This window comes from Mobula birostris, chromosome 13, assembly GCF_030028105.1.
Source record: "Mobula birostris isolate sMobBir1 chromosome 13, sMobBir1.hap1, whole genome shotgun sequence".
Classification (NCBI taxonomy): Eukaryota; Metazoa; Chordata; class Chondrichthyes; order Myliobatiformes; family Myliobatidae; genus Mobula; species Mobula birostris.
Genome location: NC_092382.1, coordinates 27687693 through 27702196, shown reverse-complemented (window position 1 = coordinate 27702196; position 14504 = coordinate 27687693). Strand labels below are relative to the sequence as shown.

The 14504-nt window shown below is 47.0% G+C and overlaps 1 protein-coding gene across 1 annotated transcript; it reads left to right on the top strand.

Moving 5' to 3' along the window:
* Nucleotides 1-10346: 10346 nt before the first annotated feature.
* On the top strand, nt 10347-14145 carry LOC140208635 (uncharacterized). The gene has a single exon (XM_072277468.1). It carries the CDS (start codon nt 10832-10834, stop codon nt 13295-13297), a length of 2466 nt encoding a protein of 821 aa, XP_072133569.1. The 5' UTR covers nt 10347-10831; the 3' UTR covers nt 13298-14145.
* The last annotated feature ends 359 nt before the right edge of the window (nt 14146-14504 follow it).

Sequence of the window (14504 nt, the reverse complement as noted above, 5' to 3'; positions counted from 1 at the left end):
AGCCAACCGGCCTTCCCACCCTCGGGGCAGTGAAACCCAAAGATTGTACATTCAAATACATAGATACCTCATTGATCACAATGCGAAATTAAATAGAAAATATAAATTTCCAGGAATTTTCACACATTTCCATTTGAAATGAGCATCCCTTATTGAACGCTCTCTGACTGATGAGAAGAGATACTCTATCAAGACGCTCCACAAATACCCTATCATTTGTGAATATGTTCTAAATTCAGGGCCAAATCATCTCACCTCTGCTGGTAAAGCATCCCATGTATTACACTGGTCAAACTGCACTGCTGGCTCCATAGCTACTCTTAAGATTTCTTTCTGCTTGGGGATTAAAACTGTGCATAGAATTCCAGGTGTGGCCTCACTAATACCCTGTACAATGGTAGCTACACCGGCCCATTACATAATCTCCACTCCCTGTGCAGTGAAGGCCAAAATACAATCTGCCTTTTGAATTACTTGATGCAAAACCAGAATGTTATCATTAAATTTCCTTCCTTTGCTTCTGTGTTATCAGCATATTTGGACATTTCCCATCTCATTCTCTCCTCTGGGGATTAAGCAGTGAACATGTTTACTGAGCATATAGGCATGTACAAGAGCATGTCTGCAGGGTTAGTACTTTGCTCTGGGTGTAAGATGTGGGAATCCCGGGAATCTACCCGTCTCCCAGACGGCCATATCTGCGCCCGGTGTGCGAGATGCAGCTGATGAGAGAACGTGTTAGGGATCTGGAGCTGCAGCTTGATGACCTACAGCTTATAATGGAACATGAGCAGGAGATCGATAAGTGGGTGACTGTCAGGGAAGGGATGGGAAGAGCTCAGATAGTAGAGAGCACCCCTGTGGCCATCCTCCTCAGTAATCGTTATCTTGTTTTGGATGCTGTTGAGGGGGATGACCTGACACAGGACGACCACGGCGATCCGGTCTCTAGCACTGGGTCTGGTTCCGTGGAGCAGAACGGAAAGAGGAAGATGATCTCTGTTTTAAGTCATCATAACCTGAATCCCAACTTTGGCTATCATGGGTATCAGAATCATGCTGCGCAGAACGGTCTGCATTGGCAGGCTTTTTAGCCACACTTTGAGTTATTGCGATAAATGTTAAAATCCATCTGTGGGTCGTCAGTGGTTGGCTTAGTTGTCAACTGCACTGCAGGAACAACTTTACCATCTGCCAGGTCATTCCCTGACAGCAAAGTAACATCTTCCACTGGTAAACTGGAGCATAATCCGATCCTAACAGGTCCCGAAACCAACCCTGACTGTAAAGTGACCTTGTGCAATGGCACAGAAACCATGCCACCCCCAATGCCTTTAATAAGATTTACCTCACCAATGTCAGTCTCATCACCAAACTTTAGAACACTGTCTAATATAAGTGACTGAGAAGCCCCAGTATCTCAAAGAATTTTCACTGGTACCAGGGTTGACCCTTCCTTTACTAATACAAACCCATCTGACATAAAAGGATCAACTCCCTTCTTAACTCGGTCAGACCTCTCAGTCCTTAACTGAGCCTCAACAAAACCTGTGGTTTATAGGTGCTTCAACATACTGATTACAGGCACTTGGGACTGCCTCCTTTTCCTTTTTCTCCTTCAGGATGGAACAATTAGCCATCATATGACCAGCTTTCTTACAATAGTAACAAGTAAAGACCAGAATATTTCTCCTTCAACTGCTTCCCTTCATCCTCACTCTTGTCACGAGTCCCAGCTTTAATTTCTGGTTTACCCTGGTTATCCCTGCTACTCTTTTGGAAGTTCTTATTCGGGGTAAACTTAACCTGATGAGTTAAAGCAAACTTATCTGCTAATCTAGCAGACTCCTGCAAAGTGGCAGCATCCTTTTTATCTAAATACGTCTTTTGTCATCAGGGACGCACCTTTTGAATACTTCAAGTAAAACCAACTCTTTGAAGTTGTTTACATCTTCATTTATACTTTTATATGTGCACCAGCGGTCAAAACACACAAACTTCTCATAAGCAAATTCCATACAAGTCTGGTTCACAGATTTCCTCAAATGTCTAGACTTTTGCCTGTATGCTTCTGGGACCAACTCGTAAGCTTTGGGCACAGCCTGTTTCACTGTGTCATAATCAGCTGCTTCATCAACTGTAAAAGCAAAATAGGCTTGCTGAGCCTTCCCCTTAATTACACTTTGTAAGAGAATAGGCCAACCCTCTTTTGGCCACATTAAACTCTGAGCAACCTTCTCAAAATGCTGGAAGTACTTATCAACCTCTGCTTCATCAAATGGAGGTACCAATTTAAATTCCCAACTAGCCTCAAACTTATCACCAGAGTCTAACGCTAGACCCCTTTGCTGCAATCTCTCTAACTTTTTCAGCTCGAACATCCTTTGTCTTTCTGCTTCCTCCCTGTTCTGCCTCTTCTCTCTGTTTTTCTGCCTCTCTAGCCTCAAACTGCCTCTGCCTTTCCACAGCCTCCATTTTTAATTTTTCTAACTTGTACAGGAGCTCAAGCTCACTATGTTTACTTCCAGGAAACACCTCTTACTCCTCCACTTTAAACACATCCTCAGATGCATAATGTTCAGCTATTATCCTCTGCATCTGTGACCTCCTGGTTGTCAATTTCACCTTAGCAAGTTTTAACCTTTTAGCAATACTCAACAACTCAATCCTCCTGGTGTCCTTTAGTGCCTCAGAGGTTGGCATATCCAGAAATCTATCAACATCCATTGCTGCTGATTTTCCAGACACAAATAAATCAAAAGGGATTTCCCCAATGAAATTAATAATTAATCAATACGCCCCCAAGTCTGTTCCTATCCAGGATGCAGGCCCTAATTTTGTTACGAACCATAACACTTTAGAAATGAACCAGCAGCAATAGGCTACACCTGGAGTCTGGTTTTGATGTTAAAGCCACTATCTTTATTAGTATCTACTTATAATATAGAAACTTAAGCAAGATAAACAATAGTTAGCAGTGGTATGTGTACGTCTGTGTAAATATAACTCCCAAACTATTGAGCTCAGGGGAAACAAGGCTTGGAGTCTTGAGATGGTAAAGTATGAAAGTTCAGTACAACCACAGAATAGTTGAGGAGAGAGAGATATTTGTAATCCAGGGTAAATGTTGAGAGAAGGCAATAACGTGAATTCCACAGTTTCCACGGTGGTAAAATGAAAGAACAGTCGCTGTAGATTTTATCCATCGTCATTCCAAATCCACATACAAATTATCACCGAAAGTGACTTGTCACAAGGGGTATCGTCTTCAAGTGAATTACCACACCACACCCAGGAAAGGGTTAACACATAAGTGGTCTTCACAGGATACCCCAAATCCGATCCACTTCTATGGATCAAACGAGGTGACAACCACACATTCGATGTTCGCTGAATCGATAATTAACCCACCCTTGTGGGCAGAGGAAAGTTCTAAACAGTGACCCTTGGCCACCAGTTCCTTGTTCCGATCCTTCCATTTATCCTCCTTCATCTCTGTCTGACTCTGAGTGTCTGTGTCCTCAGTGAAAACTAAACAAGCTGCGAGCCATGACAAGCTGCAAGTCAGACTGATTTCCATTCTTAATCTCTCTCTCTCTCTTAAAATGACAGTCCACAGCAAACGAAACCTAGGGATTCACAACAATGGCCATTCCCCATTGTGAACTGACTGGTGTGCCAGTAGGTGGGATGACTGAGTGAATCCTCTCCCACATTCCGAGCAGGTGAACGGCTTCTCCCCAGTGTGAACTCGCTGATGACTCTGTAGGTCAGATAACCGAGTGAATCTCTTCCCACAGACTGTGCAGGTGAATGGCCTCTCCTCTGTGTGAACTGACTGGTGTGCCAGTAGTCCGGATAACCTAGTGAATCGCTTACCACATTCTGAGCAGGTGAACGGCTTCTCCCCAGTGTGAACTCGCTGATGACTCTGTAGGTTGGATGACTGAGTGAATCCCTTCCCACAGACTGAGCAGGAAAAACGTGAACAGGAAATGGGATCACATGACTGGTGGAGGGTCTCCCATCTGAACCGGTGGCTCTGCTCCTCGCCCCTCACACGCTGCCCGACCCATCTGCCGCGTTTCCCACATCATTCCATATTTACACCGGCATGGACTAGAAGGGCCGAGATGGCCTGTTTCTGTGCTGTAATTGTTATGTGGTTATATGGAAACATGCTGAAAATATTGCAGAGTAAATCATTGTCCACCCACAACGAGAGGACGTGACAGATCCGGATCTCACTGACTTGTCTGAACGGGTGAAAGATGAAGCTACACGTACATGTAGAGCAGTGACCGGCAGATGATGCAGGTCTGTGGAAAAACGTGAACAGGAAATGGGATCACATGACTGGTGGAGGGTCTCCCACCTGAACCGGTGACTCTGCTCCTCGCCCCTCACACGCTGCCCGACCCATCCGCTGCATTTCCCACATTATTCCATATTTACACCCGATACATTTTCACTTTTTCCTCCATATCTTCCCTGTCCCTTTCCCTCCAGCCCAAGGTCACAGAGTCACGGGCTCAATTCCCATCCTGGTCCAACACACAATTCAGACCCAAAACGGAAATGTGCAGGTTTCATTTAAATCTGTCCATGTTTATAAACACTCATTTCTATTCACATTCCTCCAGCTTCACTGGACAGGAACACTGAAACATCAAGTGAGAAACGGCAGGAGGTGGCCATTCAGCCCCTCTAACCATCAACAAGATGGTGGCTGCTCTCCCATCTCAGCCACATGTTTCTGCCCGATCCTCATTTCCTCGATCCCTTCGGTCTCCACACATCTGCCGGCCTCTATTTTATGTGAAGACGATCACTGAGTCTTCACCACCCTCTGTGGTGGGGATTTACAGACATTCACCACCCTCGGAGTGGAGACATTTCCCCTCATCTCAGTCCCGGACAGTCCACCCCCTTTTTCAGAGACTGGGATCCCTGGTTCAGCCAGTAATGATGTTGTGCATTTCAATGTGTTCACCTCTCAGTCCTCGATTCTCTAAATGAAAGGGTTATCACATTTGATCTTTCTTCATATGATGACCCCACCACTCCAGGGATCAGTCTGGTGAATCTTCATTGCACTCTCTATAACAAATACTCTCTAACCTCTTTGTTAATCCTCTATGGAATTAATTTCCATCTTCTGCAGCCCCGTGTTGCCCCAACCACTCACCTCCCACCCCCGTCACTATTTCCACCTTCCCACCTCCCCCTCACCTGGATCCACCTCTCACTCCCCAGCTCTTGCCCCATCCCCACCCCTCACCTCTTTTCTCGGACTATTTCCCGTCCACTCTCAGTCCAGAGGGAGGGTCTCGGCCCGAAATGTTGACGGTCCATTTCCCTCCACAGATGCTGCCCGACCCACTGAGTTCCTCCGGCAGTTTGTTCTTTGGTCTGTGTGACCCGTGTTAGTGTGGGGAGCGGGATTTTACACCATATTCCCGGTACAGTCTCAACAAAACACAAATAATTGTCACTTTGCCCGGACCATCGGCCCCGCTTGCAGGGCAACAGTCTGCCGGTGTTTGCCCCCCAATGTGGTGAATCGCCACCACCGTGGGCTCAGACATTTCCACAGATGAGCCCCTCCTGTCCCCACCGGGACAAACATCCTGTCCGCCCCCTCTCTCCCCGTCTTCATCCTCTCCCTCCCCGGGGAACCGGCATCAAACCGACGGGCCGAGCGGTCTCCTCCTACCTCTCAGCGACACATCAGACTCCGGCCGCAGGAGACGCTTCACAAACGCCCCAACTTCCCTCGGAGGGAAATGGAAATAAATCAGAAAGCGGACATTTACTTTGACGGTTGTCCCGCCGTGACGGAAAGTTCGGGAGACGGTGTCAGCGGGGGTAACGCCCTCTCGGCTGGTCCGCCTCCGCTATTGGCTGGAAGCAGTGATTGACATCGCTTCCCACCAATGGGAATAGAGCAGTGCATAACTCCTCTGTTGACAGCGGTGGGGGAGGGGATGGTCACGTGATCAGTAGCCCAGCCGTTAAACCGACCAAGCTCGAGCTCACCAGCGCGCGGGGCACAAAAGGCCCCGGATGATCGGTTGAGGTGAGAAGGGATCTCCGGGTTGGGGGTCTCACCGGGCGGCGTTTTCAACACCGACTTCGGGTAGTTGCTGTGACTCCGGACTCCGTGACCCGCAATCCCGGGACAGTCCTGCTCTCTTCCCTCTCTCTCAGCCCCACCATCCGTACACGGGCCCCGGGGAGCTTCCGGCTGATGAGGGAATGGGAACCGATGGGTCTCTCAGACAGAGCTGAGCTCCAGCTGTCTAAATGCAAGGATCGGGAACTCGGAGAAAGGGAACAAAATCTTTTACATCAGCTGTTGTGAAAATCACCTTTGTTCTGCCTCCAGTCACAAACAAGAGAAAATCTGCAGATGCTGGAAATCCGAGCAACACACACAAATTGCTGGAGGAACTCAGCATTAGTACTCTTTTCCATAGATGCTGCCTGGCCTGCTGAGTTCCCCCAGCATTTTGTGTCTGTTGCTGGTTCCACCCCCTCTTGTTCTGGACTTTTCTACCCGTGAGAACATGTTTTGTCCCACTCTCTCTGGGTACATAATGATATCAAACACCTTTGTCCTGGGCAACAAGTAGCTTTCACATCACAAATGTGCCAGACTCCAATGAGACAGACTACTGCCCTTCCCTTCATATTCATTGGCATTGCCATCACTGAGTTCACCACCGTCAGTCACCTGGGGGAGGGTTCAGGGGAAATATTTATGTACAATACAGAAACTGGTGTTACCTGTGTGGATTGTGGTGATGCAAAAGTTGCTGGAGAATTTACAAGTGGGAAGAAGTGGAGTGATATTTGGAAATCTGAGTTTTTAAAGCGTAATTTAGCAAGCAAACCACATATGGACAATGTGCAAAAGCTCTGGCGAGAAAATCCTTCATTACCCGTTACAGGCCTGCTACATAGGTTGTGTGAGAGTGCAGATGAACTCGATCGAAGCCAGAGAAGATCAAAGTTCTTACTGACAGTGATTTGCTAGCTGTTGAAATAAATACCTCTCTATAGAAAATTCACGATGCAGATGTTGTCACTGGGTAAAAAAAAATGCACAGTACAAGATTGATGTGCACACTGGTCATTACAAATTAGAGGGGACATTGGTGGGAGGGTGAGGAGACCTCCAGTGTCCCTGATGCCCTCACCTACAAGATGTGCATCCAGCTGCAGCTTGTAACCCTGCACTTTAAGGGGTTGGAACTTGAGATGGATGATTTCCGGATCATCCAGGAGTTGGAGAGGGTGATAGATATGACACGAAGAGAGGTGAGTTACACCCAAAGTGCAGGACACAGGAAACTAGGTGAGAGTCAGGAAGGAGAATGAGGTTAAATAGCCATCGCAGAGTACTCTTGTGTCCATCCCACACAACAACAGGTGGAACCACTTTAGAAACTGTTGAGATTACCTGGCAGAGAAAAATCAAAGGGGTGATAGGGAATTCGTTAGTTAGAGGAACAGAACAAGAGGGGACTAATATCCCAGTGGTGAGGCTCGCTAGTGCTAGTGTGGGGAGAGGGTGATGTGGTTAAAATAAGTTGTAGGGGAAATGGGAGACAGAATGACAGAACAGATAGTGGAGAGGGTGAATTGAATGAAATTGACTTTATTGCATACGTCCTTCATATACATGAGGAGTAGAAATCTTTACATCTCCATCTAAATGTGCAATGTGTAATTTATAGTCATTTATAATAAATAGTTTGTACACAGGACAGTCAATATAACATAGAAATTCAATTGTATCAGCATGAATTAATCAGTCTGATGGTCTGGTGGGAGATGATGTCCCGGAGCCTGTTGGTCCTTTTGCTGTGGTACCGTTTCCTGGATGGTAACAGCAGGAACAGTTTGTGGTTGTGGTGAATTGGGACTCCAATGTCCATTGGGCCCTTTTTACACACCTGTCTCTGTAAATAACCTGAATAGTGGGAAGTTCACATCTACAGACACGCTGGGCTGTCCGCACCACTCTCTGCAGGTTCCTGTGATTAAGGGAAGTACAGTTCCCATACCAGGCAGTGATGCAGCCAGTCGGGATGCTCTCAATTATGTCCTTGTAGAAAGTTCTTAGGATTTGGGGCCCCATCCCAAACTTCTTCAACCGTCTGAGGTGAAAGAGGTGCTGGTGTGCTTTTTTCACAACACAGCCGGTATGTACAGACCATGTGAGATCCTCGGTGATGTTTATGCTGAGGAACCTAAAGCTGTTCACCCTCTCAACCCCAGATCCACTGATGTCAATAGAGGTTAGCCTGTCTCCATTCCTCCTGCCGTCCACAATCTGCTCCTTTGTTTTTGTGACAACGAGGGAGAGTTTGTTTTTTTGACACCAGTCAGATGTTGTTCAGACCTCAGACAGAGTCAGCAATCAAATGGTTGAGCATGGAGCGATGAATGTGCTGAGCTGTGTATATCACAATGCAAGAAGCATCGTAGGAAAGCCAGATGAGCTCAGGACAGGGAATTATGATATTGTAGCCATTATTGGGACTTGGTTGCACTCAACAGTCTGAGAGATTTAGAGGAACAAATTTGTAGAGAGATTGCAGACCATGCCAAGAAACAAAGGTGTGATTTTAACTTTCCATATATTGACTGGGACTCCCATACTGTAAAAGCTGTCAAGGGGGTAGAGGTTGCCAAATGTGCCCTTAATCAGTTCGTAGAATTCCCGACATAGAAGTGTGCAATGAGCTGTTAGGAAATGATCCAGGGCTGATGATCGAAATTAGTGATCATAATGCCATGAGATTCAAAGTAAATATGGCAAAAGAGAGGTCTGCACTACGGGTTGAGATTCTAAATTGGAGAAAGGTCAATTTTGATGGTATCAGAAAGGATCTGACAAGTGTGGTTTGGGACAGGCTGTTTTCTGGCAAAGGAGTACTTGGTAAGTGGGAGGCCTTCAGAAGTGAAATTCTGAGGGTGTAGAGTTTGTATGTGCCTGCCAAAATAAAAGTTGAAAGGTAACTGCTGCAGGGAACCTTGGTTTTCAAGAGATATTGAGTCTCCGGATATTTTGTTCCTCTAAATGCCTCAGACTGTTGGGTGCTACCAAGACTCATTAATGACTACAATATCATAATTCCACCCCCCCGAGCTCATCCGACTTCTTGTTTTAGTTGTCTTCTGCAGGTTTCTAAAATTTTCCCAATAGTTTTTGCTCTTTTGTTTGCCCTCTCTATGGCTTTTATGTTAGCTTTGGCTTCTCATTTCATCCACAATTGTGTCCTCCTGCCTTTCCAATGCTTTCACTTCTTTGGGATGTATCGATCACTCAACTCCCGAATTGCTCCCAGAAACTCCAGCCATTGCTGCTCCATTGTCACTCCTACCTTTTCCCTTCCAAACAAGTTTGGCCAGCTGCTCTGTCATGGAAACATGGAGAAGTTCAGTATGGAAACAGGCTATTTGGCCCATCTAGTCAATGCCAAAAAAAACATTTGAGCTGTCTAATGCAACTACCTGCACTGGGACCATCGTCCTCCATACCCCGACCATCCAGGCTCCCATACAAACTTCTTTTACATGGTGAAAATGAGCTCATATTCACCACTTGTGCTGACACTCTCACGACCATTTCAGTAAAGAGCTTTTCCAAATGTTTCTGTTTAATTTTCACCTTCCCCACTTACCCATGACCTCTGGTTGTCATCCCACCCAACCTCAGTGGGAAAAGCTGCTTGCATTTACCCTGTCTATACCCTCATAATTTTGTATACTTCTTTCCAATCCTCAAAGCAATGTGTACTTTCCTTGTTTATGTTTAGAGCCTTTTTTAGATGTATAAGATGATGAGGGGCATTGATCATGTGGATAGCCAGAGGTTTTTTTCCCAGGGCTGAAATGGCTAACGCGAGGGGGCATAGTTTTAGGTGCTTGGAAATAGATACCGAGGGGATGTCAGGGGTAAGTTTGTCACACAGAGAGTGGTGGGTGTGTGGAATTCACTGCCGGCTATTTGTGTGAGAGTGTACCAGTTACTGTGGGGCTAGGCACCCATGCAGCTCAGTGGGAACAGGGAATAATACCAATGGAGAGAGTCAAACTGAGTCAGGTCACAGATTGGAGATGGCAGAAATGCCGCATTCTTAGAGAGACAGGAAGAGCATCAGAGAATTTGATGATCATTCCAGATACCAGCTCTGTACCCAGTTAGAAGATGATTTCTCTCTCCAGCTTGGGTTGAACTTTACTGTAGCAGTGTGATGCCAGAATACACTTTGACAACTCAAGTGACCTCATCTGAAAGGTTTTCCAACACTGATTGATGGATTTTGTAAATCTTTTTACAGGTTAAAAATGACAAGGAATTTGTCTACTGGACTCTCGAACAGAACACGCCAGTTTTGCTGTCTCCGTCCAGATATTTAATAGTCATAGTCATACTTATTGATCCCGGGGGAAATTGGTTTTCGTTACAGTTGCACCATACAACTGAAGAAGTGGAACAAGGCATTCACTCAATCATCCCTCCTGCTCAGATGATGGGGAGTGATTCTCTGGATCATCAGACCGATTGGCATTCCCGTCATTTTACACAGAGGGGAATCCATTCATCTGATCATACTGTGGGAATGGATTCAATCGGTCATCTCAACTGAAGGTACATCAGCAAGTACACACTGGGACAAGGCCATTCACCTATTCTGTGTGTGAGAAGGGATTCAGTCGGTCTTTCCATCTGTGGACACACCAGTCAGTTCACCCTGGGCAGGGGCTGGTCATCGGCTGAACTTGTTGGGAAGAATTCACTCGATCATCTGACCTAATGTCTCACCAGCGAGTTCACACCGGGGAGCAGCCGTTCACTTGCTCGGACTGCGGGAAGGAATTCACTTGCTCATCTAAATTGAAGGTACATCAGCGAGTTCACACTGGAGAGAGGCCGTTCATCTGCTCGGAATGTGGGAAAGGATTCACTCAATCATACAATCTGCTGACACACCAGCGAGTTCACACTGGGGAGAGACCGTTCACCTGCTCGGACTGCGGGAAGGGATTCACTTGCTCATCTAAACTGAAGGTACATCAGCGAGTTCACACTGGGGAGAGGCCATTCATCTGCTCAGACTGTGGGAAGGGATTCACTTGGTCAACCGATCTGCTGACACACCAGTCAGTTCACTCTGGGGAGAGACCATTCACCTGCTCAGTCTGTGGGAAGGGATTCACTTGCTCATCTCAACTGAAGGTGCATCAGCGAGTTCACACTGGGGAGAGGCCATTCACCTGCTCAGATTGTGGGAAGGGATTCACTTGCTCATCTAAACTGAAGGTACATCAGCGAGTTCACACTGGGGAGAGGCCATTCATCTGCTCAGATTGTGGGAAGGGATTCACTTGCTCATCTAAACTGAAGGTACATCAGCGAGTTCACGCTAGGGAGAGGCCGTTCACCTGCTCAGTCTGTGGGAAGGGATTCACATGCTCATCTCAACTGAAGGTGCATCAGAGAGTTCACACTGGGGAGAGGCCGTTCACCTGCTCAGACTGTGGGAAGGGATTCACTGGATCATCCCAACTGAAGGTACATCAGCGTGTTCACACTGGGGAGAAGCCGTTCACCTGCTCAGTCTGTGGGAAGGGATTCACTACATCATCTGAACTGAAAATACATCAGAGAGTTCACACTGGGGAGAGGCCATTCACCTGCTCAGACTGTGGGAAGGGATTCACATGCTCATCTCAACTGAAGGTGCATCAGAGAGTTCACACTGGGGAAAGGCCGTTCACCTGCTCAGACTGTGGGAAGGGATTCACTGGATCATCTAAGCTGAAGTTGCATCAACGACTTCACACTGGGGAGAGGCCATTCACCTGCTCAGACTGTGGGAAGGGATTCACTCAGGCATCTGAACTGAAAGTACATCAGCGAGTTCACACTGGGGAGAGGCCGTTCACCTGCTCAGAATGTGGAAGGGGATTCACTCGGTCATCCCAACTGCTGGTACACAAGTCAGTTCACACTGGTGAGAGGCCGTTCACCTGCTCAGTCTGTGGGAAGGGATTCACTCAGTCATCTCAACTGAAAGTACATCAGCGAGTTCACACTGGGGAGAGGCCGTTCACCTGCTCAGAATGTGGAAGGGGATTCACTGTGTCATCCGAACTGCTGATACACAAGTCAGTTCACACTGAGGAGAGGCCGTTCACCTGCTCAGTCTGTGGGAAAGGATTCACTTGCTCATCTCAACTGAAGGTGCATCAGCGAGTTCACACTGGGGAGAGGCCGTTCACCTGCTCAGACTGTGGGAAGGGATTCACTCGGTCATCCCAACTGAAAGTACATCAGCGAGTTCACACTGGAGAGAGGCCATTCACCTGTTCAGATTGTGGGAAGGGATTCACTTGCTCATCTAAACTGAAGGTACATCAGCGAGTTCACACTGGGGAGAGGCCGTTCACTTGCTCCGTCTGTGGGAAGGGATTCACTCAGTCATCTCAACTGAAGGTACATCAGAGAGTTCACACTGGGGAGAGGCCGTTCACCTGCTCAGACTGCGGGAAGGGATTCCCTCGGTCATCCAGCCTACTGGTACACATGTCAGTTCACACTGGGGAGAAGCCGTTCACCTGTTCAGACTGTGGGAAGGGATTCACTCAGTCATCCAGCCTACTGGTACACATGTCAGTTCACACTGGGGAGAGGCCGTTCACCTGTTCAGACTGTGGGAAGGGATTCACTCAGTCATCTCAACTGAAAGTACATCAGCGAGTTCACACTGGGGAGAGGCCATTCACCTGTTCAGACTGTGGGAAGGGATTCACACAGTCATCTCATCTGAAGGTACATCAGAGAGTACACACTGGGGAGAGGTCGTTCACCTGCTCTGTGTGTGGGGAGGGATTCACTCAGTCATCTGAACTGAAGGTACATCAGCATGTTCACACTGGGGAGAGACCGTTCACCTGCTCAGACTGTGGGAAGGGATTCACTTGCTCATTCCACCTACAGAGACATCAGCGTGTTCACACTGGGGAGAGGCCATTCAACTGCTCAGAGTGTGGGAAAGGATTCACACAGTCATCTCATCTGAAGGTACATCAGCGTGTTCACACTGGGGAGAGGCCGTTCACCTGCTCTGTGTGTGGGGAGGGATTCACTTGCTCATTCCACCTACAGAGACATCAGCGAGTTCACACTGGGGAGAGGCCATTCACCTGCTCAGACTGTGGGAAGGGATTCACTTGGTCATCTCAACTGCAGAGACACCAGCAAGTTCACAATGGGTAGAGGCTGATCACCTGCTCAGACTTTGGGAAGAGATTCTGTCAGCCGTGTCAACCAAATGTGCATCATTGAGTTCACACTGGGGAGAGGTTGTTCACCTGCTGCGAATGTGGGAAGCGATTCACGCGGTCATCTAACCTTATCTAAGTCGCGCTTCGGCTGGCAGCGTAATATAGGCAGTGATAGCCCCCCAGCCCGGCCCAACTTCAGAAATCTCATTTGGGTGGATGCTGCATGATGTGTCCCCTGTTACAAATCGGTACCCTGTGTGACAGGGTCCTGAATTACCCCTATGAACTGTGTTCGATTACCCCTATTAACTGTGCTTTTGAAAAGAGAGAGAGAGTTATTTAACATCGATAGCTTGTTTTGAAAGAGAGAGAGACAAAGACTAACTGTGGGACTGTCACTTTAAGGCACGAGAAAGAACTCGTTAACTTTAGGCATTCTGCTGAGTTGGAGAAAGCACCGAGCAGCTCGTAAGTTGCAATTGTAACCGAAGGCGGTATTATTTAATGGACACTTGATGTCATGATTTTTGGCAGGTTGTTGACACTTTCTTCAAGGATTTTTGCCTGCTTGGATTTCTTTCACAGGGAGAGGATAGAAGAGTTATTTGAATGATAGTTGACGCTCAGCACGGGAAGATAAAGTAGGTCAGATGATAGACCTCAGACACATGTTTGGACACTGAATGAGCATTGTTGTGCCTGCAGGTAAAGTGGGTTTTGGAGGATCGATCAGGCAGATCGATCCATCGCTCTTGCAGTGGAAAGAGGAAAAGGGTTGACTCGTGGGGAGTTGTCCATGTGTCCACCCTTGCCTGGGGGATAGCTCCACCACAGAAAACCGGTCCCTTTGTTAAAGTCACAGTCGGTGACTTTTAAAGGATTTCAAAGGACAACGAGAAGATCAACGTCATCAGCTCACCTGAAGACTCAAATCTCTCCCCCTCTCTCTCTCCATCACTACTCAACTCAATACCATGAACTGAACTGAACTGAACTTTACTCATCATCGTAAGACTGTATCTTTTTACCCCTAGACTTAAAGAAGCTTGGTTTTTCATACATATATATTCCACACTTACTTTTATGTAATCATTACTAACCTGTTTGATTTATCTACATTTATATTATTGTATTGCGTAGTTACTAATAAATATTATTAGTTTATAGCAATACTGGACTTCAAAGTGTTTTCCATCTCT